Source organism: Schistocerca nitens, chromosome 10 (genome assembly GCF_023898315.1).
Source record: "Schistocerca nitens isolate TAMUIC-IGC-003100 chromosome 10, iqSchNite1.1, whole genome shotgun sequence".
In the NCBI taxonomy this organism is placed as follows: Eukaryota; Metazoa; Arthropoda; class Insecta; order Orthoptera; family Acrididae; genus Schistocerca; species Schistocerca nitens.
In genome coordinates this window covers 176447658-176471657 of record NC_064623.1, presented here as the reverse complement: position 1 = coordinate 176471657, position 24000 = coordinate 176447658, and the positions used below count along the sequence as shown (strand labels likewise).

The 24000-nt window shown below is 43.1% G+C and overlaps 1 protein-coding gene across 1 annotated transcript in view; it reads left to right on the top strand.

Annotated features, from left to right (window-relative positions):
- Window positions 1-24000, top strand: part of LOC126210659 (probable 4-coumarate--CoA ligase 1) — a 505973-nt gene that overhangs the window by 306919 nt on the left and 175054 nt on the right. Inside the window, exon 2 of the mRNA XM_049939990.1 lies at window positions 11783-11993. Coding sequence (XP_049795947.1) covers window positions 11783-11993 — 211 coding nt within the window. The remainder of the gene's footprint in view (window positions 1-11782; window positions 11994-24000) is intronic.

Below are 24000 nucleotides of genomic sequence, written 5' to 3'. Positions count from 1 at the left end.
TGTCTGCCCGAAGGCATATGCGGCACTCATCTGTGATGAGAACGTGGTACCAATCCTGAGCGGTCCATTCGGCATGTTGTTGGGCCCATCTGTACCGCGATGCATGGTGTCGTGGTTGCAAAGATGGACCTCGCGGGGGACGTCGGGAGTGAAGTTGCGCATCATGCAGCCTATTGCGCACAGTTTTAGTCGTAACACGACGTCCTGTGGTGCACGAAAAGCATTATTCAACATGGTGGCGTTGCTATCAGGGTTCCTCCGAGCCATAGTCCTTAGGTAGCGGTCATCCACTATAGTAGTAACCCTTAGACGACCTGAGCGATGCATGCCATCGACAGTTCCTGTCTCTCTGTGTCTCCTCCATGTCCGAACAACATCGCTTTGGTTCATTCCAAGACACCTGGACACTTCCCTTGTTGAGACGCCTTCCTGGCACAAAGTTACAATGCGGACGCGATCTAACTGCGTTATTGAGTGTCTAGGCATGGTTGAACTGCAGAACACAGGTCGTGCACCTCCTTCCTGCTGGAATGCCTGGAACTGATCGGCTGTCGGACCACCTCCATCTAATAGGTGCTGCTCATATATGCCTGTTTACATCTCTGAACAGTCAAAGGGACTGTGTCTGTGATACGGTATACACAGTTAACGTTTGTCTTCAGGATCTCTAGTAACTGGGGTGATACAAAACTTTTTTTATGTTTATATGAGAATATTAGTAAAAATTTTTGGGCGCTCATAAGCTCCGTAGCACTCCCACCCCTTGGATCCGCACCTGGTGTGATGTGTGTGGCTTTGGTGCATTGTTGGTAGACATACTTGGAGATTGGTCACAGCCCGATGTTTGGCAAGATGAGGGAGCAATAAATGTATACAGAATTTTTGTCACTCCGTCCAGAATATTGTCCAGTGTCCGAAACACAGTGCTACTGACTGTATACAGTATTGATGTTGTATTAGCAACATGTGTGGAGATGGAATGCAGCCTGATGTACACTGATGTGTGGAAGCAGTGGTCCTAAATCCGATATTAATTTGTAGTCTCTTTAAATAGAATGCTACCCTATGTGTAATGTAAGGTGCTGGTGAGTTCGTACAGTATACGATACCTGTGTTGTTCAGAAGTGTGATGGGATGTTCATTTGCACGGGCACTGCAATATCGAATTTATTTATTGGCAACGAGCAATCGACTTTGTTACAGTGTCTTCCCTGTATGGGATTGTACATAATGGGAATACAAGTGCCAGTTGTAAACAGACAGTTGATGACATATGGAAGCTTCAGTCTGTTCATGAAGTGCACTCAGATAGCCTATTGGTATGGCAACCATTCGAGGTAAATGGGAAATATGGGTAGAGTCCCGTCCAGCACAAATTTTCACAGCTGTCATTCCATTACATAGACTGTGGGATACCGGACAAGCTGATAAAGCTGATGTGTGATGAACTCAAAATGTGGTGTGAAAGTATAGGGGGAGTTCTCAGAAACATTGGAGGTAAAAACAGGAATGATACAGGGAGATATTATATCACCAACCCTGTCCAGTTTAGCACTCAACAGCACCCTGAGGAGAGTAACACAAGAATGTGCGTGTGTCAACACAGGGAAAAAGATAAATGCTCTGGGTTTTGCAGATGATATTGTGGTGATAGGAAAGAGCAAGGAAGACATGAAGAAAATGGGAATTGTACTGATGGAAGAAACTAAGAAAGTAGGTCTGAGTATAAATGAAAGTAAAACAAAATTCATAGTAATAGAATGAAGAGCTCAGTTAGGACCAAACCATCCAACAATCAGGAACCTAACAATACATAAGACACAATCATGCACGTACCTCAGTGTCAGCATCAACCAACAAAGTCTTGTAGAACAAGAGATTGCAATGAGAAGTCAAGCTGGGGTAAGATGTCTAGGAGCTATATAACATAATAAGATATAAGCTACTCTCCAGGCGAACAAAACGAAGAATATATCAGACAATCATCAAACCAATAGTGTGCTACACAAACGAGACACAGACCCTGACAAAAAAATAAATAAAAACTCGGAACCATGAATTTACTTTCTAAACTTTTTCTTAAGAATTTACTTTATTTACTAGCAATTCATCAAGAACATTAACAGATTTAATCACACTATGTGAGCGTCGAAGTAGTTGCCAGTGGGTAACTGATGAAAACAAATCAAATTTCTTTCAACAAATGGAAATTTTATTCCTAAAAACCCTTTTTCTTATTTTTTTAGAAACAGATTTAAAATTATAATGAGAAAGCACTCTCCAAATATCAAGTTACAATTTATTCAGAGGCAGAAAGAACAAATTTTTGACAGTATGAGCTTTCGGGCTGAGAACCTTGCCGCTCCCTTTTGACACGGCCGTAGTCACGACCGCTCACAACAACCTCTGAAAGACTACACTGCTGCAAATCTGCAACACACCAGATTACTTTAAACTAAAAATTTGAACAACTCACACAAGCACATAAACTATGCACCCCGTAGGAGGGATGGAAATAGTACAAAACACTAAGATTAAAAGATTAACTTGCCACCGAAGGTGCAACTTGATTTAAAGAAAAAAAAAAAACACTCTTACAGAGGAAGGGTGGCAACTTTATATACTAAAATGACCATTTAAATAAAAACCCATAAAATGCAGTCTTACATAAAATATACAAACATGCTCTACATTACACATATATCGCCTCTCAAGATGATAGGCAAGATAAAAACATATTTCAGGAATTCGGCCGTTACACTTCAAGCAATAAATTCGTTAACACCGAACCCGACAAACATGACAGAGGCAGCTATTAACGTACGGCAGACAGACAGACAGACAGACAGACAGACACTAACTGCCTAACAAATGCGGACGAGAGACAAACGAGCAAGCTGGGGACGAGAGACTGCCCAAGAAAACAAGTAGAATTTAACAAGTAAATGAAACAACATATCGCGAATCACTTAACTTCTAATAAACTGCGATATCTGGCGAAGACCTGGCGCAGCACCCCCTAAAACGCTCTCCCGAACCGTCCGCTGCCAGCCGCTTCAACGGACGCAGGAACGCGCGCCGATCTGCCGTCTCACGGCGTCGCAGCTCGCCCCGGCCAGACCGATGTCGTGGGTTGACTCCTGTTGCTCTCGTGTCGGCCGCGAAGCCACTACCCCTCGCTAGACGGTGCTGCCCACTGGACTCACGTGGCGACCTCACATGCGCCGACGCTCAAGGCGGACAAGTCATCTTGTGTCCCAGTGCGCGACCGACCAACCCACCGATCTAATCGCCAATCACCGTTGTCCGAGCAACTCGGGCAGACTGGCGGCCTAACACATACTAGCACTCCGGACGACCGACAGACACTGACTGCGCCACACTGACCCGGCTTCCAGCTGACCGACTGCCGAGCTCATAGCGCCCCTCAAATGCACGTGAACAGGCAACCTTTCCCCTTTCCCACCAGAGGGAGACACCAAAGCTGCGATTGCCACAGCGGCGCCACCGCCAGAAACGGAGGGCGACTGCTTCACACTACGCGCTGCGGCGCGCTGTTCAAAACAGTAATTTTTACCACGGTTACTACAAGCCACACTACAAGTTGGGAAACGGGGCCAAATTTCTAGTAGTTTACCGTCGAGTTGAGATTTTCACACACAAATGTTTTATTCATAACTTACAGAAAGTAACAGTACGGCAATAAACAACCTTTCAAAACACGCCGCTAACGGGAATCAAGTAATTTACAACATTACAACAGTTTCAAAAATTCAAACAACATTAGTAAACAGGCTACTAAAGTAAATACAGAACTTTGTTAATAAAGTACGGTGAGATAGTGAAGCTACCAACACCACCATTAAGAAAAAATCAAAGGTCTCAGCAAACACGCGATTAATGGCAATAAAGGAGTGGAGGAATTTAAAAAAGTTTTAAACAAAAGTGTCCTGGAATATCATTAGAACACAAAAGATTCGACGGACCCGTGTAAGGCGGCCACGAATCACCCACTCAGGGATGCTCAGGCTAGGCAGAATAATGACCAATTTAAATACGCCCGTAAACACAATTGCCACTCTCAGGCTGGTCACTGCGCCGACTTTCAGCCAGCGAAAACTTGTTATAAGATGGCTTAACTTGCTGACAGAATTAGAGCTGACCTCGTGCAAGGAAACATTACACCACACAGTTCTGAATGAGCGAGCACATGATGAACCATCAAGAAGCACGAATTTACTCATAACACACGACAGAATAGCGAAATAATTAAACTGCCAAAACTACACCTCCCATCGGGCAGTAACGAGAGGAGGAGGAAAGATCACTGTCTTCAATGACACCGGTGCCAGGGACAGGAAACCCGGTCGCCGGAGGCCACAAGGCAGAAGATACAATGGTTACGCATACTTATTACTTAATGATTAAACTTTCCACTAGCTTGCAATTATGCTCGAACAGGCAGTACACGACCTCCGACGGCAAGGATCCACACATCCGACCGCGCACGCGTCGCCAGCGTACCCAACACGCCACGGTCACGCGACAACACGCTCTGTCACCGGAGTTCACGTCTTCTCTGCAACGTTGACGCGAAGTGATCACTCCTGCATGTCAGGTGTCTCCTTTTTAAACTCCAGTGTTGAAACGGAGGATTTAAAGAGGCTTGTTAACGTCCCAGCAAGGCGAAATGAACAGCAACTACTCGTGGGGCGATTCTGTATACAGCCAACCCGCGGGGAGCTCTTCCGTCAACTCGACCCGCTCGTTACGCACAACCGACATACATCACGTGGCGACTCGGTACAACAGACCACGCCTGCTTCGCGCTGGCGAGCCACACTGCCCTCCACTGTCCACCAGACTCTCTCAGCGCCCCTACTTCCGCGCCACTACACGAGGCTACAACCGGTCAAAGATCTCACTTCCTCCATAGCAGTTTCCCGGAAGCAAAAACGATCGATAGGAGAGGGAAAAGACAAACCAAGCTGTCACTTAATGACAGACAACAAATCAAACAAACAAGTCAGGGGAAGAAAAGGAAAACCAATGCAATTTAAACACAACGTGTAGCACGAGTCGATACACGGCTCACTTTTGAAAATAAAGTACTGAGAAAAATGTATGAACCAGTGAAAGAAAATGAGCAGTGGAGAATAAGGAAAAAGAGAAATCTGTCTATTATACACACTACGTAACATTGTAGCAAGTGAGAAAACTAAAAGACTCGTGTGATAGGGACATACGAGGAGAAGAGGGGAGAACATGGTAAGGCAGTAGTGGATGAAGAAGCTGAAGGGAGGAGACCATTAGGGCAGCCGACAACGAGATGTAAGTACAATACCGTGGGAGACGTGCAGGTACTGGGTCTCAGAGATGATGATGCAGCTGGCAGGTAGGTGTGGGAGGCTGGACTGAGGCCAATGACCAGCTGCACTTCATGATGATGTTTGGTTTGTAGGGCTCTCAACTGCGTACAAATTCGCAAACTTTGCTCAGTCCAATCTTGCCACTTTCATGAATGATGATGAAATGATGAGGACAACACAAACACCCAGTCATCTCGAGGCAGGTGAAAATCCATGACCCCGCCGGGAATCGAACCCGGGACATCTGCGGTTTATGTGGCCAGTGTAAGTAAGTAAGTACCGGGTGATCAAAAAGTCAGTATAAATTTGAAAACTTAATAAACCACGGAATAATGTAGATAGAGAGGTAAGACATGACACACATGCTTGGAATGACATGGGGTTTTCTTAGATTAAAAACAAAGTTCGCAAAATGTCCGACAGATGGCGCTGGACAGCAAAACGTCAGTGACAGCGCATGACAATCGTGTATAAAAGGAGCTGTAATGAGAGAGAGAATCAGATCCGCCAGCAGTCGCAGCATGTTGACGTTACCTGAAAAGACGCTTTTAGTGAAGCTACATTATCAGAATGGGGAATGTGCTAGTTCAGCGTTACGATCCTATGGGCATAGGAAGGGAATTCGAACGGGTAAAGGTCCGTTGACAAATGCAGCTGTGGCGAGAATGATTTCGAAGTTCGAAGCCACGGGTTGTTTAAACGATGGACCCCGTAGTGGCTGACCGAGCACAAGGCGTAATGCTGCTGACACAGTTCAGGAAGAAGTGGAGACTGTAGCGGGTTCGTCTATGCACGGGGTAGTCAGCGCTCGTGCAGGTGCACGTCGCACCGGCATTCCATACACTACTGTTTGGTTGGCACTGAGGCGTACCCTCCGATGCTATCCGTACAAAATCCATCGGCATCGTGAACGCCTGGCGATTTATTGAAGCGGAGGGCATTTGCGGTGTGAGCGTTTCAAAAGATGGCGGAAGATGACGATTGGTTGAGTAACGTGTTGTGGACCGACGAAGCTCATTTCACGCTCCGAGGGTCTGTCAACGCCCACAACTGCAGAATTTGGGCTACCAAAAATCCTAGAACTGTCGTGGAAACTCCATTGCACGACGAGAAAGTCACGGTATGGGTTGGATTTACCACATCTACCGTTATCGGGCCTTTTTTCTTCGAGGAAATGCGTGATTCTGGTTTTGTAACTGCTACCGTGACGGGTGAGAGGTACGCCAATATGTTACAGAATCGTATCATCCCCAGCCTGGCTGATAAACACCTGCTGGAACGTAGGATGTTTATGCAGGATGGCGCTCCACCCCATATTGCTAGACGCGTGAAAAATCTCTTGGCGCGTCGTTTGGTGACGATCGTGTGCTCAGCCGCCACTTTCGTCATGCTTGGCCTCCCATGTCCCCAGACCTCAGTCCGTGCGATTATTGGCTTTGGGGTTACCTGAAGTCGCAAGTGTATCGTGATCGACCGACATCTCTAGGGATGCTGGAAGACAACATCCGACGCCAATGCAACCCCAGACATGGTTTACAGTGCTGTTCACAACATTGTACCTCGACTACAGCTATTGTTGAGGAATGATGGTGGACATATTGAGCATTTCCTGTAAAGAACATCATCTTTGCTTTGTCTTACTTTGTTATGCTAATTATTGCTATTCTGATCAGATGAAGCACCATTTGTCGGGCATTTTGTGAACTTTTGTTTTGTTTTAGTTCTAATATAACCCCATGTCATTCCAAGCATGTGTGTCAATTTTTACCTCTCTATCTACATTATTCCGTGATTTATTCAGTTTTCAAATTTATACTGGCTTTTTGATCACCCGGTGCATTTACGCCTCAGGTCGGAAGACAGGAGCATATTTTAAGTGCATAAGTACGGTAACTTTGAACCTCTGGACTTCGGCAACGGATAATGATAGCGTAAAAAGGTTCAAGGTCCCCGAGAACATCATCTTAAGAATATGTAACGATTTCGAGAATCTGCCATGAACAGAAATTATAAAAATGGCAATCCCCACAATTTTTTGGCACCCAAAAAAATAGTGGTTTTTCGGATGTATGTTGAGAATGGATAAAGACGTTCGGAAACGGGAAAACGGCGTTTCTAAACAAATGTCTGAAGAATGTACAGCTATAATCTGAGTCAAATAATGGTTCAAATGGCTCTGAGCACTATGCGACTTAACTTCTGAGGTCATCAGTCGCCTAGAACTTAGAACTAATTACACGTAACTAACCTAAGGACATCAGACACATCCCTGCCCGAGGCAGTATTCGAACCTGCGACCGTAGCGGTCGCTCGGCTCCAGACTGTAGCGCCTAGAAGAAGGGCTGGAAGAAGTGTGAAGTGTTTGAACTTTTGAACCTGTACTGTATCATAGTTACAGTATGCCTGTCCTTCCGAGAAGTAAACAAAGGGTCGTTAGGCCGAGGGATAGCCAAAACACTTCATCTCTTATCTCTCTGATCAGTACAACCCGAGATATAACTGCTTGAAAAATCGCATTTTCGTGCGCGTCTTTGGAACATATTGGAACCGCGCACTTAGTGCACGTACCGACTTGTGTTGAACACGCAACTGCGTTGCCTTAAGGGCAGATGAAGGGTGAAATTTGCGAAAAATTCGATTTTTTATTGCAAAATTTGAACTTTTGTATTTTTTTTGGTTCTAATCAAACCCTATGTCATTCCAAGCATGTGTGTCAATTTGTACCTCTCTATTTACATTATTCCGTGATTTATTCAGTCTTCAAATTTATACTGACTTTTTGATCAGCCAGTAAGTTAAGTAATTCCAGTAAAATTATTGCCCCTATTCGCAACTGCAAACACATATCGTGTGTGCAGTATTACTGTTATGTCGACAAATGTGCGCAGAGATGGAGCAAAGCCTCTCGTACGGTGATGTACGGGACTAGTGGTCATAACGTTGATCCTTATGGAAGTACAATGTAGGCTTTTTGGACCCTCCAGAGAGGACAGTGCCCAGCATGCTGGTGAGTGTTCAAGGCTTAACCCTCGCATTGCCAAGCGGGGTATTCTGACTACCCCAGGTTGATTTTTTCCCTATAATAATGTCATCTGAAGGGCCACATGCCTGTGGTTTCATGACTTTGTACCAAAATGGTTGACGTTGAATCCACACTCACGACTGTCTAATTTTTTTGGCTTTATCATTCAGGTCATTTGTTGGTGGGGTTGTGAGACTACCCCGCTTGGTATGAAACGTCTCATTTTCTTATTTGCAGAAAAAGAAGATTTTGGGAAATATATCTGTCATTCATTTTCTTTGTTGAGTTTTGCCATAGATCCAATGTTTGTTATTGTTGCTGGTTACTACTGTTGAGTTGAATTTGACGTTCACTGTTGAGCCTTAAATTACACGAGTCAGTATTTCATCTGCAAGTAAGGATGTCCAAAGGACTTTCTACCAAAGAGATCATGGAAATTCTATACAATTCTGATGTCAGTGACTATGAAAATGAATGGGACATTGATAATGAACTGAATGAATATGTGGAACCTCTTGACAAAGACCATATCATAGCATCAGAGGAAGCTGATGATGAAATATCAGAAGTCACTACACTTTCACGTGAACAAGTAGAAGAAGAAGGAGAGGATGAAGAAGAAGAAGAAGAAGAAGAAGAAGAAGACGGAGACACTGGAGATTTGTTTGTTTCTAGAAGTGGACTACAATTTTCTAGTGAACAACCAAAAGTTGGGCGGCGTCAACGTCGCAACATTTTGAACGTAATACCTGGCCCAGTGAATGATTGAAAAACAATAACAGTCATTTCTATTATTTACCTCACCGGAAACCGTGAGCATCATTGTAGAAGAAACGGACAGGGAAGCCAAACGAGTAATTGCTTTGTGTAATGCAACTCATTCTTCGAATGAAACGACATGGAGAGATATAAATGCAACTGAAGTGTACGCTGTATTAGCAATTCTAATAGGAGCTGGTCGTTCTCATGGACATCGCACAAGTGCTTCCGATCCGTGGGGAGGTAATGTTGCCTTTGGACCACCATTCTTTTCTGCTGCCATGTCAAGAAACCGATTTTTGTCTATACTGAAATTCTTGCGATTTGACAACAGAGACACAAGAGCGCAGAGAATTGAAGAAACCAAGGACAAGCTACAAGCCATCAGGGTAGTGTTCGACAAATTTCAGTCTAACTTGCGCAAGAATTTTTATCCTTATGAATACGTAACTATTGATGAACGATTAGCAACGTACCGAGGAAACTGCCCTTTTAGGCTTTATATGAAGAGCAACCCTGGCAAGTATGGCATTAAAATTTGGGATTGTGCTGTTGTGAAGACATCTTACTCATTATGGATCCAAATTTACACAGGAAAGTGAATCAAGGACAGAGAGTTGTTTTGGATCTGATGAAACCATTACTGAATAAAAGTCATGGTGTAACAACTGATAATTTGTTCACCAGTATTCCATTGGCTACTGAACTGCTAAAACGAAACACGACATTGGTTGGTACATTGCGTTCCAATAAGAAAGAGATTCAGAAGGAATTCTTGCCATACAGAAAGAGAGAAGTTCACTCTTCAATGTTTGGTTTCACAAATGACTTGACCTCAGTTTCCTATGTTACAAAGAAGGGAAAGGCGGTAATACTGCTCTCTACTCAGCATGATGAGAGACAAGTGAGTGGTGAAGAAAGTGAACACAAACCCGAAATCATACTGCACTACAACAAAACGAAAGGTGCTGTAGATAATGGGGACAAAATGACAACAGAATACAGTTGTGTTAGAGGAACGAGGTGGTGGCCACTAAGAATCCTCATGGAAATGATAGATATTGCAGCAATGAATGCATATATTCTCTACACTCAAAGATTCCTGGATGGCAGCAGAATAACCGAAGCCGACGTAAACTCTTCGGGTTGAACTGGCATTTGGACTCAGCAAAGGCAACACGAAGAAAGAGCCAAAAATATCAACGGTCTTCGTAAAGATGTGCAAGATGCACTGAAAGCTTGTGGTATTGCAATTCCTACAGCAGTGATCCAGACCCAGTGTTCCAAGTTACCAATGCCACAACGATGTCAAGATTGCAAGAGAAACGAAAAACGGAAAACAAAATTCTGTTGTGTAACGTGCAAGAAACCTGTTTGTAATATACACGGAGAAGAAACTGTTACTGAGAAGTGCATGCAGTGCAAAAATGTACTTGACTGAAAAGTTGAAAAAAGTCTTGTGTTACTTTACTGCAGTGACTGTTGAGGTTCAAAACGGTTCAAATGGCTCTGAGCACTATGGGACTTAACATCTATGGTCATCAGTCCGCTATAACTTAGAACTACTTAAATCTAACTAACCTAAGGACATCTCACAACACCCAGTCATCACGAGGCAGAGAAAATCCCTGACCCCGCCGGGAATCGAACCCGGGAACCCAGGCGGACTGTTGAGGTACATGTTGTTGTTGTGGTCTTCAGTCCTGAGACTGGTTTGATGCAGCTCTCCATGCTACTCTATCCTGTGCAAGCTTCTTCATCTCCCAGTACTTAACTGCAAGCTACATCCTTCTGAATCTGCTTAGTGTATTCATCTCTTGGTCTCCCTCTACGATTTTTACCCTCCACGCTGCCCTCGAATGCTAAATTTGTGATCCCTCGATGGCTCAGAACATGTCCTACCAACCGGTCCCTTCTTCTTGTCAAGTTGTGCCACAAACTCCTCTTCTTCCCAATCCTATTCAATACCTCCTCATTAGTTTTGTGATCTACCCATCTAAGCTTCAGCATTCTTCTGTAGCACCACATTTCGAAAGCTTCTATTCTCTTCTTGTCTAAACTATTTATCGTCCATGTTTCACTTCCATACATGGCTACACTCCATACAAATACTTTCAGAAACGACTTCGTGATACTTAAATCAATACTCGATGTTAACAAATTTCTCTTCTTCAGAAACGCTTTCCTTGCCATTGCCAGTCTACATTTTATATCCTCTCTACTTCGACCATCATCAGTTATTTTGCTCCCCAAATAGCAAAACTCCTTTACTACTTTAAGTGTGTCATTTCCTAATCTAATTCCTCAGCATCACCCGACTTAGTTCGACTACATTCCATTATCCTCGTTTTGAGGTACATAGATTATTAATTTTCTATTCGTTGAGTACTGAATTTAGTGAATGATATAAAAAAATTTTATACGTTGTATCTGTGACCTAATTAAATACTTCTAATAACCTGAAAAGCTGTTTTTCAATACTAAATAAACCCATTCAATGGAAATAACGAAATCTGAGAACAAATATTAGAATAAAACACAAAACTCTTTTGGGGTAGTCCAAATACCCCGCTCGGTAAAATAGAGGTGTGAAAAAGCATGGCAACCGGAGGTTTTACTGTGCTGTCCACAGACGTGCGCGGAGACGGGCCGCAGCCTGACGTACGGCGAGGTGCGCGACCAGTGCCGGCGGCTCGCCTGGGCTCTGCTGTCGGAGCTGGGCATGCAGCCGGGGGAGGTGCTGGGCATCGTGCTGCCCAACAGCCCCGAGTTCCTGGTCGCCGTCCACGGCGCGCTCGAGGCCGGACTCGTCGTCACCTTCGCCAACCCCGCCTACACCGCCGGTGAGTCCCCGCGCTCTGCCCTGCTCTCTGTTAAGCACCACTTTCACAAGAGCGACAGTGTTGTCTGGTGTGCGGACATTTGCCACGATTTTACCTGCTCCGAAGGGCGGGTCCCCCTCCTCCTCCTCCTCCTCCTCCTCCTCCACACTCGCCGCCCTACCCGCAGTAAAGGTACTGACTGAGTAGAGGTGGGCCAAACGGTTATTCTGGAGTAGCCGTTATCACAGTTCCAGTTATTCTTTGATAACCGTTATCCTTAACCGTTATTAATAACTGCCAATTTATTTTTCGCTAGCGAATACCGATAACTCCGACAGTTAAATAACGACATAGTTGGAATCCATCAGTTTAGTTATCAGTATAACTGCGAGTAGTGTGAAATGGCAGGAATGTCGTATGAATCGTGTCATAACCTTAGCTTATTAACTCCGGGTACATTTTAGTTGATGTTAGAACGATTATTAGTGTTTCATATTATATGTTTGTACGTTATCGGTCGCTATTAGAAATATTATCTTCGCAGCTGCGACAGAAAGTACGCGGAACTTCGCCAAAGCACTGTTTAAGTAAAATGTTAACAACGTGCGTTTTTAAGTATGAAGTAATATGTAAACTGAGTACTGTAGGTTAAATTCGAAGCTTAATTTCTTGTGCTGCTCACATAATAGAATAAAGTGTACAGCCTTGTAATACAACAAAAAATATACGTAATGTGACAGATTCGTTTACTCCTGAGCTGTAAAAGCTAGTCCTATTGGGGAAAGTGTGAGTACGCTAATCCAAGTTTTATGTCAGATTTGCAAACTGCTCGATTTCTCCAGCGACAGCATGTTTATAACATATGAAGACATGCAGATCGAAAAGGTTGACAGTGTTACATTTCTGGGACTACAACTCGATAATAAATTCAGTTGGGAAGGGCATACCACATTTTTTCATTCTATTATTTCACAAGGGAGCATATTCTGTGGTAACTTATCAAACGTAGCAAAAGTTTTTCGCATGTAAAAGCGTGTAATAAAAATAGTTTGTGGTATCAATTCAAGAACATCATGTAGGAACTTGTTCAAGGAACTTTGTATTCTAACCACTGCTTCCTAGTATATTTATTCCTTAATGAAATTTGTTACAAGTATTTCCAACCAATAGCTTAATACATAATATCAGTACTAGAAATGGGAACAGCAATCTACATAAAGACCTAAAATTACTTACCTTTGTCCAAAAGGGGTCCAATATTCAGGAACATGTATTTTCAGTAAACTGCCAGCAAGTCAGCAACCATTAAAAACTTGGTTTCAGATAAGGCACGGTTTACATTGTGTTTGAAAGACTATTTGATACAGAAGTGTCTGATTCCACCCGTCATCAATATGCCGGAAATGGCTATTTTAAGTGTGTCTATGACGTCACTACATACACATGGCAACAAACACGAAGATACATATAAATAATACAACAACATTTCCCACCAAAAATACAATCAAACCAATGGGACAACTGCGGGAAGTTGGGGGTTTTAGGGTGAGGACAAGCTAGTAAAAAAAACACACCATGATCCCAAAACACAAAATGAAGAACAAAAAGAAAAAAAAATACAGCATTCTGTTACACCAACAAAAATCTGCAGGAATCAGACACTTCCCTTGAACAATATAGGTCAACTATAGGTGACCATACCAAAACACCAATACCCATAACTAAAAGTACGAAAATTGGAATCAGACATTTCCCTTGACCTACATAGGTCAACCTCAGATGACGATACTAAAACATCAACACACACAACTATGAAAATGGGAATCGGTCATTTCCGGTGACCTATATGGGTCCACCACAGCTACTGATGCCAAAAAACCAACACCTACAACTGCGAAAAATAAAACCACAATCCCAAAAGTCCACAAATCAATCATCTTTACATAAATTAAATCACATTCAATACTTCATAAATACACAAAACATCACAGCTAGAAAAAAAAAATTAATTACCACCAGCAAATTCCGGCACTGCAACCTAGATCGACAGCCCCCCCCCCCCACACACACACACAAACCAACTCATAAACACCGTGCCGTAATGACATTCACACACCACAACACCTTTACGTCGAAGCAGACGGTTGGAATCAGACGCTTCCATTGACCCCTCCTTCTACTCTGTAGATGAATATCGTAACAGAGACTGATAGACCAGCTTAGGTAAAAATTCTGCTATATTTCAGTTTTGACAGCACTTGGTTGCAACAGTCAAGATCGGGTATTCTGTGTACGATAAATTTATTAAAAGTACGTAACTGTGTTTTATTCTGTCAGTGTACCAATTCTGTAAATATTAGCAGTTACTGTGATATATTCACATATTTTGACAATCTCCTGACAAATGATGAGGATAATAATTATTATATTCCACTGTATTATGTTATACTTTCTGACATGTTATTTGTCATTCGCGATGGCCAGCGGCTATTTCCGTAGCAGTACGAAAATATTTGTTCGCTCCAGTTACTATCCTCTCTGGAAATATCACCTGGAACTACGACCTTTAACTGGAGTCACCGAGTCCGGAACGTCTAGACCCACAGTTATTCCGTTACCAGCTTCCAGGTTATCTGTGGTGGTAGCCCGATAACTACCAGAGAATTAGAACTACGAGCCAATAACGATAACTGCCAGAGGAGAATACCGGTCTCTGACAGTTATTTCCATAGTCGCTCGAATTCCTTAGTAACTTTCCTTGTACTACCCGTCCAAGCTAAATTAACACGTAAGGCGGTGGCTTAAGGGAACGACCGTACTTGTTAATGCCTGTACTACAGCTCCTATCAGCCAAGGCTCGGACATTAACTTTATTTAATTGTTTATGCTAAAAGTAACGAAGGTCCACGAAATAGTACACAGTTCTTATCAACAGATGGCGCGCAGTCTCACAGTTATTCCCATGGTCTATAGAACGCCTTCCAAATGCGCAGTACGATCTTCGGTCAACAGATGGCGCGAGGCACTGTTGACACTAAACAGTTATTGAAATAACTGCCAGAATCAGAGGAACGGTTATCGCAGTAACCGTTACTTCTCAGTAACCGGTTATTTCTATCAGTTACGTTATTTTTGCCACCTCTATGACTGAGCCTTCCCGCTGGTTTACTTAACATAGGACCAGAATCTCTATCGATTTTCCGCCACATTTCTAGAGAGAGTGTCGTTGTGGAAACTATTAAATGCATCTCGCATTGAAATCCGCACCAAATTTCGAGCCTCAGTAAAACTTCGCCAGTCTTGGAGATTTTGCGTTCGTCTAAATTATACGTGCCTTTTTCGGTGCTCCTGCAGCAGCTTTCTGTCGTGTTTTGTGTACCATGGGTGATCAGTTCCGTCTGTTATTAATTTATTTTGTATGAATCTCTCGAGTGCTGTTGATACTATTTCTTTGAACTTGAGCCACATATGGTCTTCACTTACATAGTTTGGAATGATTGGAGACTGTCTCTTAGAAAGACGTCAACCGAATTTTTAGTTGTTTTTACAAATAGATATATTTCGCGTTTGGTTTTGGTGAATTTCTTTGTTATGCAATTGAGCCTCGCTACGACTGTGTGTTCACTAATCCATGCATCCGTCGTGATGCTCAGGATTATTTGTGGCTAAGAGGTCAAGTGTGTTTTCGTAAGCATTTACAATTTGAATGGCCTCGTGAACTAATTGTTAAAAATAATTTTATAAAAAGCATTTAGAACAATTACGGAAGTTGTTTTCTATCTACAATAGGATCTGAAAATGTATTTTTGTCGACATACGGAAGGTAGATTGAAGTCACTGCCAACTATAATTGTATGAGTAGGGTACCTAATTGTGATGAGACTCAAGTTCTCTTTGAACTGTTCAGCAAGTGTTTCATCTGAGACCGGGGGTCGGTAAAAGGAGCCAGTTATTAATTTATTCCGGTTGTCGAATATAACCTCTGCTCATACTGAGTCACAGGAACTACCTGCTTCAATGTCGCTTGTGAGCTGCAACACACATTACATTATTTTTCCTTAAATTGTGCTTCTTGTTTCTGTTGTAGTGGAGATCATTACAATTACGGCTTTTCCCTCCAAAACCTAGGGTGCTTTCTCTGTGACCCTGTAAATACCAGAGCTAACCAATGTAGAACAACAATGTACGGTAGAAGCGTAGCATTCTGTATTACTTCATTTCCTTATTTCTAACATTTTAAAATTGTACGTCGACTTTAGATGACATGTCAATCATAGATGTTCTTATCTCTGTTTATGAACGTACTTTCAGTCATGTTTTGAACATTGTCACGCTACACCTCATTAACTAATGTTTCGCCGCAGGGGATATTGGGTTTTAGAGAGTAAATTAATATGGAGTATGTCGTTCTTCTTTTCAAACATTCACATACCCATTTCTTCTTTCCTTATTACCTTTTGGGCATGCAGTTGTAGTAATTAAAGTAGGCACAAATGCACTGATTAAAAAGAAATCATTAGTGTGCAGCCGGCCGAAGTGGCCGAGCGGTTCTAGGCGCTGCAGTCTGGAACCGCGTGAACGCTACGTTCGCAGGTTCGAATCCTGCTTCGGGCATGGATGTGTGTGATGTCCTTAGGTTCGTTACGTTTAACTAGTTCTGAGTTCTAGGGGACTAATGACCTCAGAAGTTGAGTCCCATAGTGCTCATAGCCATTTGAACCATTAGTGTACATTCGCATTCTCTTTACATCATTCCTTTCTCGTTGCTCCCATGGCCATGGACTGTTCCTATCTCAATCAGCAAGCGTGAAAGGGAGCTACCGTACAGACAGAGGGATCTATATTTATACTTGGCAGAATTAATTACATACTGACATAATCGTCGGAATTGCTTTCGTTTCCAAAGAGTTACAAACATTTCGATTTCGGAAAAAGAGCTCTGTATTTCGCCAAGATGTCGAAGAAGAAGGTCCCTTACGTCCTGGTTGTATCGAGTAAGACGTGGAAACGGCGGTTTTAAAGCGGACAGAAGAAGTACGAGGAAAGGCGTCCCTTACTTGAGGGATCGCTACTCAAGCTACCTGGCGAAGGGGCAAATGTCCAGCGTGGCAAATGTCCGGCATTCGCGTTGTCTCACACCGCTACATGTACCAACTGAGCCCACTGTAATGCCCACGGAATAGTGTTCCTATGCTGGGACGTGGTTTTGGGCACAGACTCAGGCTTGTCCTGCGGGAAGAGGAAGGAGGGGGGGGGGGGGGAGTGGGAGGGAAGGCCACAATTCGCTCATGATTTATGATGACTTTGAAAGTGCACAGCTCAACAAAAGTTTGCAATATCATAGACTTTGCCACAGTGACAACTTTTACACTGAAGCGGCAACGAAGCTGCTGTAGGAATGCGTATTCAAATAGAAGGGAAAGCAGAAAGGTGGAAGGAGTATATAGAGGGTTTATACAAGGGCGATGAACTTGAGGACAATATTATGGAAATGGAAGAGGATATAGATGAAGATGAAATGGGAGATACGATACTGCGTGAAGAGTTTGACAGAGCACTGAAAGACCTGAGTCGAAACAAGGCTCCGGGAGTAGACAACATTCCATTGAAACTACTGACAGCCTTGGGAGAGCCAGTCCTGACAAAACTCTCCCATCTGGTGAGAAAATGTATGAGACAGGCGAAATACCCTCAGACTTCAAGAAGAATATAATAATTCCAATCCCAAAGAAAACTGGCGTTGACGGATGTGAAAATTACCGAAATATCAATTTAATAAGTCACGGCTGCAAAATACTAACGCGAATTCTTTACAGACGAATGGAAAAACTGGTAGAAGCCGACCTCGGGGAAGATCAAGCTGGATTAAGAAAAGGCAAACCTATGTTTCTAGCATTTGTAGACTTAGAGAAAGCTTTTGACAATGTTGACTGGAATACTCTCTTTCAAATTCTGAAGGTGGCAGGGGTTTAAATACAGGGAACGAAGCGCTATTTACAATTTGTACAGAAACCAGATGGCAGGTATAAGAGTCGAGGGACACGAAAGGGAAGCAGTCGTTGGGAAGGGAGTGAGACAGGGTTGTAGCCTCTCCCCGATGCTATTCAATCTGTATATTGAGCAAGCAGTAAAGGAAACAAAAGAAAAATTCGGAGTAGGTATTAAAACCATGTTGTTGTTGTTGTTGTTGTTGTTGTTGTTGTTGTTGTGGTCTTCAGTCCTGAGACTGGTTTGATGCAGCTCTCCATGCTACTCTATCCTGTGCAAGCTTCTTCATCTCCCAGGACCTACTGCAACCTACATCCTTCTGAATCTGCTTAGTGTATTCATCTCTTGGTCTCCCTCTACGATTTTTACCCTCCACGCTGCCCTCCAATGCTAAATTTGTGATCCCTTGATGCCTCAAAACAAGTCCTACCAACCGATCCCTTTTTCTAGTCAAGTTGTGCCACAAACTTCTCTTCTCCCCAATCCTATTCAATACCTCCTCATTAGTTACGTGATCTACCCACCTTATCTTCAGCATTCTTCTGTAGCACCTCATTTCGAAAGCTTCTATTCTCTTCTTGTCCAAACTGGTTATCGTGCATGTTTCACTTCCATACATGGCTACACTCCATTCAAATATTTTTCAGAAACGCCTTCCTGACACTTAAATCTATACTCGATGTTAACAAAATTCTCTTCTTCAGAAACGATTTCCTTGCCATTGCCAGTCTACATTTTATATCCTGTCTACTTCGACCATCATCAGTTATTTTACTCCCTAAATAGCAAAACCCCTTTACTACTATAAGTGTCTCATTTTCTAATCTAATCCCCTCAGCATCACCCGATTTAATTCAAGTACATTCCATTATCCTCGTTTTGCTTTTGTTGATGTTCACCTTATATCCTCCTTTCAAGACACTGTCCATTCCGTTCAACTGCTCTTCCAAGTCCTATGCTGTCTCTGACAGAATTACAATGTCATCGGCGAACCTCAAAGTTTTTACTTCTTCTCCATGAATTTTAATACCTACTCCGAATTTTTCTTTTGTTTCGTTTACTGCTTGCTCAATATACTGATTGAATAACATAGGGGAGAGACTACAACCCTGTCTCACTCCTTTCCCAACCACTGCTTCCCTTTCATGCCCCTCGACTCTTATAACTGCCATCTGGTTTCTGTACAAATTGTAAATACCCTTCCGCTCCCTGTATTTTACTCCTGTCAACTTCAGAATTTGAAAGAGAGTATTCCAGTTAACGTTGTCAAAAGCTTTCTCTAAGTCTACAAATGCTAGAAACGTAGGTTTGCCTTTTCTTAATCTTTCTTCTAAGATAAGTCGTAAGGTTAGTATTACCTCACGTGTTCCAACATTTCTACGGAATCCAAACTGATCTTCCCCGAGGTCCGCTCCTACCAGTTTCTCCATTCGTCTGTAAAGAATTCGCGTTAGTATTTTGCAGCTGTGACTTATTAAACTGATAGTTCGGTAATTTTCAGATCTGTCAACACCTGCTTTTTTTGGGATTGGAATTATTATATTCTTCTTGAAGTCTGTGGGTATTTCGCTGTCTCATACATCTTGCTCACCAGATGGTAGAGTTTTGTCATGACTGGCTCTCCCAAGGCCATCAGTAGTTCTAATGGAATGTTGTCTACTCCCGGGGCCTTGTTTCGACTCGGGTCTTTCAGTGCTCTGTCAAACTCTTCACGCAGTATCTTATCTCCCATTTCATCTTCATCTACATCCTCTTCCATTTCCATAATATTGTCTTCAAGTACATCGCCCTTGTATAAACCCTCTATATACTCCTTCCACCTTTCTGCCTTCCCTTCTTTGCTTAGAACTGGGTTGCCATCTGAGCTCTAGATATTCATACAAGTGGTTCTCTTTTCTCCAAAGGTCTCTTTAATTTTCCTTTAGGCAATATCTATCTTACCCCTAGTGAGACAAGCCTCTACATCCTTACATTTGTCCTCTAGCCATCCCTGCTTAGCCGTTTTGCACTTCCTGTTGATCTCATTTTTGTATTCCTTTTTGCCTGCTTCATTTACTGCATTTTTATATTTTCTCCTTTCATCAATTAAATTCAATATTTCTTCTGTTACCCAAGGATTTCTATTAGCCCTCGTCTTTTTACCTACTTGATCCTCTGCTGCCTTCACTACTTCATCCCTCAGAGCTACCCATTCTTCTTCTATTGTATTTCTTTCCCCCATTCCTGTCAATTGTTCCCTTATGCTCTCCCTGAAACTCTCTACAACCTCTGGTTCTTTCAGTTTATCCAGGTCCCATCTCCTTAAATTCCCAACTTTTTGCAGTTTCTTCAGTTTCAATCTGCAGTTCATAACCAATAGATTGTGGTCAGAATCCACATCTGCCCCTGGAAATGTCTTACAATTTAAAACCTGGTTCCTAAATCTCTGTCTTACCATTATATAATCTATCTGATACCTTCTAGTATCTCCAGGATTCTTCCAGGTATACAACCTTCTTTTATGATTCTTGAACCAAGTGTTAGCTATGATTAAGTTATGCTCTGTGCAAAATTCTACAAGGCGGCTTCCTCTTTCATTTCTTCCCCCCAATCCATATTCACCTACTATGTTTCCTTTTCTCCCTTTTCCTACTGACGAATTCCAGTCACCCATGACTATTAAATTTTCGTCTCCCTTCACTACCTGAATAATTTCTTTTATGTCGTCATACATTTCATCAATTTCTTCATCATCTGCAGAGCTAGTTGGCATATAAACTTGTACTACTGTAGTAGGCACGGGCTTTGTGTCTATCTTGGCCACAATAATGCGTTCACTATGCTGTTTGTAGTAGCTAACCCGCACTCCTATTTTTTTACTCATTATTAAACCTACTCCTGCATTACCCCTATTTGATTTTGTATTTATAACCCTGTAATCACCTGACCAAAAGTCTTGTTCCTCCTGCCACCGAACTTCACTAATTCCCACTATATCTAACTTTAACCTATCCATTTCCCTTTTTAAATTTTCTAACCTACCTGCCCGATTAAGGGATCTGACATTCCACGCTCCGATCCGTAGAACACTAGTTTTCTTTCTCCTGATAACGACATCCTCTTGAATAGTCCCCGTCCGGAGATCCGAATGGGGGACTATTTTACCTCCGGAATATTTTACCCAAGAGGACGCCATCATCATTTAATCATACAGTAAAGCTGCATGTCCTCGGGAAAAATTACGGCTGTAGTTTCCCCTTGCTTTCAGCCGTTCGCAGTACCAGCACAGCAAGGCCGTTTTGGTTAATGTTACAAGGCCAGATCAGTCAATCATCCAGACTGTTGCCCCTGCAACTACTGAAAAGGCTGCTGCCCCTCTTCAGGAACCACATGTTTGTCTGGCCTCTCAACAGATACCCCTCCGTTGTGGTTGCACCTACGGTACGGCCATCTGTATCGCTGAGGCACGCAAGCCTCCCCACCAACGGCAAGGTCCATGGTTCATGGGAGGGGGGGGGGGGGGTTAAAACCATGGAGAAGAAATAAAACCATGGAGAAGAAATAAAAACTTCGAGGTTTGCCGATGAGATTGTAATTCTGTCAGAGACAGCAAAGGACTTGGAAGAGCAGTTGAACGGAATGGACAGTGTATTGAAAGGAGGATATAAGGTGAACATCAACAAAAGCAAAACGAGGATAATGGAATGTACTTGAATTAAATCGGGTGATGCTGAGGGCATTAAATTAGGAAATGTGACACTTAAAGTAGTAAAAGAGTTTTGCTATTTGGGGAGCAAAATAACTGATGATGGTCGAAGTAGAGAGGATATAAAATGTAGACTGGCAATGGCAAGGAAAGCATTTCTGAAGAAGAGAAAGTTGTTTAAACCGAGTACAGATTTGTCAGGAAGTCGTTTCTGAAAGTATTTGTATGGAGTGTAGCCATGTATGGAAGTGAAACGTGGACGATAAATAGTTTGGACAAGAAGAGAATAGAAGCTTTCGAAATGTGGTGCTACAGAAGAATGCTGAAGATTAGATGGGTAGATCACGTAACTAATGAGGAGGTATTGAATAGAATTGGGGCAGAAGAGGAGCTTGTGGCACAACTTGACTAGAAGAAGGGATCGATTGGTAGGACATGTTCTGAGACGTCGAGGGACCACCAATTTAGCATTGGAGGGCAGCAAAAATGGCTCTGAGCACTATGGGACTTAACATCTATGGTCATCAGTCCCCTAGAACTTAGAACTACTTAAACCTAACTAACCTAAGGACAGCACACAACACCCAGCCATCACGAGGCAGAGAAAATCCCTGACCCCGCCGGGAATCGAACCCGGGAACCCGGGGGAGGGCAGCGTGGAGGGTAAAAATCGTAGAGGGAGACCAAGAGATGAATACACTAAGCAGATTCAGAAGGATGCAGGCTGCAGTAGGTATTGGGAGATGATGAAGCTTGCACAGGATAGAGTAGCATGGAGAGCTGCATCAAACCAGTCTCAGGACTGAAGACCACAAGAACAACAACAACAACCACTACATGTACCAAGTGAGCCCACTACACTGAAGCGCGAACGAAGCTGGTATAGGCATGCGTATTCAAAAAGAGAATACATAAACAGGCGGAATACGGCGCTGCGGTCGGCAACGCGTATGCAGGGTGACGCAAAAAATGTGTTACCATTTTGTTTTTGAATATAAACTTTATTCTCAATACAATCTGAAAGGAACATATACTACATCTACATCTACATCCATACTCCACAAGCCACGTGACGGTGTGTGGCGGAGGGTTCCTTGAGTACTTGTATCGGTTCTCCCTTCTATTCCAGTCTCGTATTGTTCGTGGAAAGGATTCTCGGTATGCCTCTGTGTGGGCTCTAATCTGTCTGATTTTATCCTCATGGTCTCTCCGCGAGATATACGTGGGTGGGAGCAATATACTGCTTGGCTACTCGGTGAAGGTATGTTCTCGAAACTTCAACAAAAGCCCGTGCCGAGCTATTGAGCGTCTGTCCTGTAGAGTCTTCCACTGGAGTTTATCTATCATCTCCGTGACGCTTTCGCGATTACTAAATGATCCTGTAACGAAGCGCGCTGCTCTCCGTTGGATCTTCTCTATCTCTTCTATCGACTCTATCTGGCACGGATCCAACACTGCTCAGCAGTATTCAAGCAGTGGGCGAACAAGCGTACTGTAACCTACTTCCTTTGTTTTCGGATTGCATTTCCTCAGGATTCTTCCAATGAGTCTCCCTCTGGTATCTGCTTTACCGACGATCAACTTTATATGATCATTCCATTTTAAATCACTCCTAATGCGTACTCTCAGATAATTTATGGAATTAACTGCTTACAGTTGCTGACCTGCTATATTGTAGCTAAATGATTAGGGATCTTTCTTTCTATGTATACGCAGCACATTACACTTGTCTATATTGTCTTCGATGAATAAGCTTGCACAGGATAGGGTAGCATGGAGAGCTGCATCAAACCAGTCTCAGGACTGAAGACCACAACAACAACAACATTGAGATTCAATTGCCATTCCCTGCACCATGCGTCAATTCGCTGCAGATCCTCCTGCATTTCAGTACAATTTTCCATTGCTACAATGCTCAATAAATTTCATGTCTGGGGAAGCAGGTGGCCAGAGGGAGTGTTTAAACTCAGAAGAGTGTTCCTGTAGCTACTCTCTAGCAGGCCACGGTTTTCCAGTCGTCTACGCTGCAGGCCATGTGATACTGCAAAGCAAAGGCGCTCGCGGGGGTCCTCTGCTGCCGTAGCCCACTAAAGCCAGATTTCGCCGCGCTGTCCTAACGGACAGGTTCGTCGTACGTCCCACACTGATCTCAGCTGTTACGTCAAACAGAGTTGCTTGTCTGTCAGCACTGACATCTCTACCGAAACGCCGCTGTTCTCGGTCGCTAAGTGTAGTCCGTCGGCCACTGCATTCTCTCTGGTGAGAGGTAACGCCTGAAATTTGGTATTCTCGTCACACTCTTGACACTGTGTATTTTGGAATATTGAACTCCCTATCGATTTCTGAAATCGAATG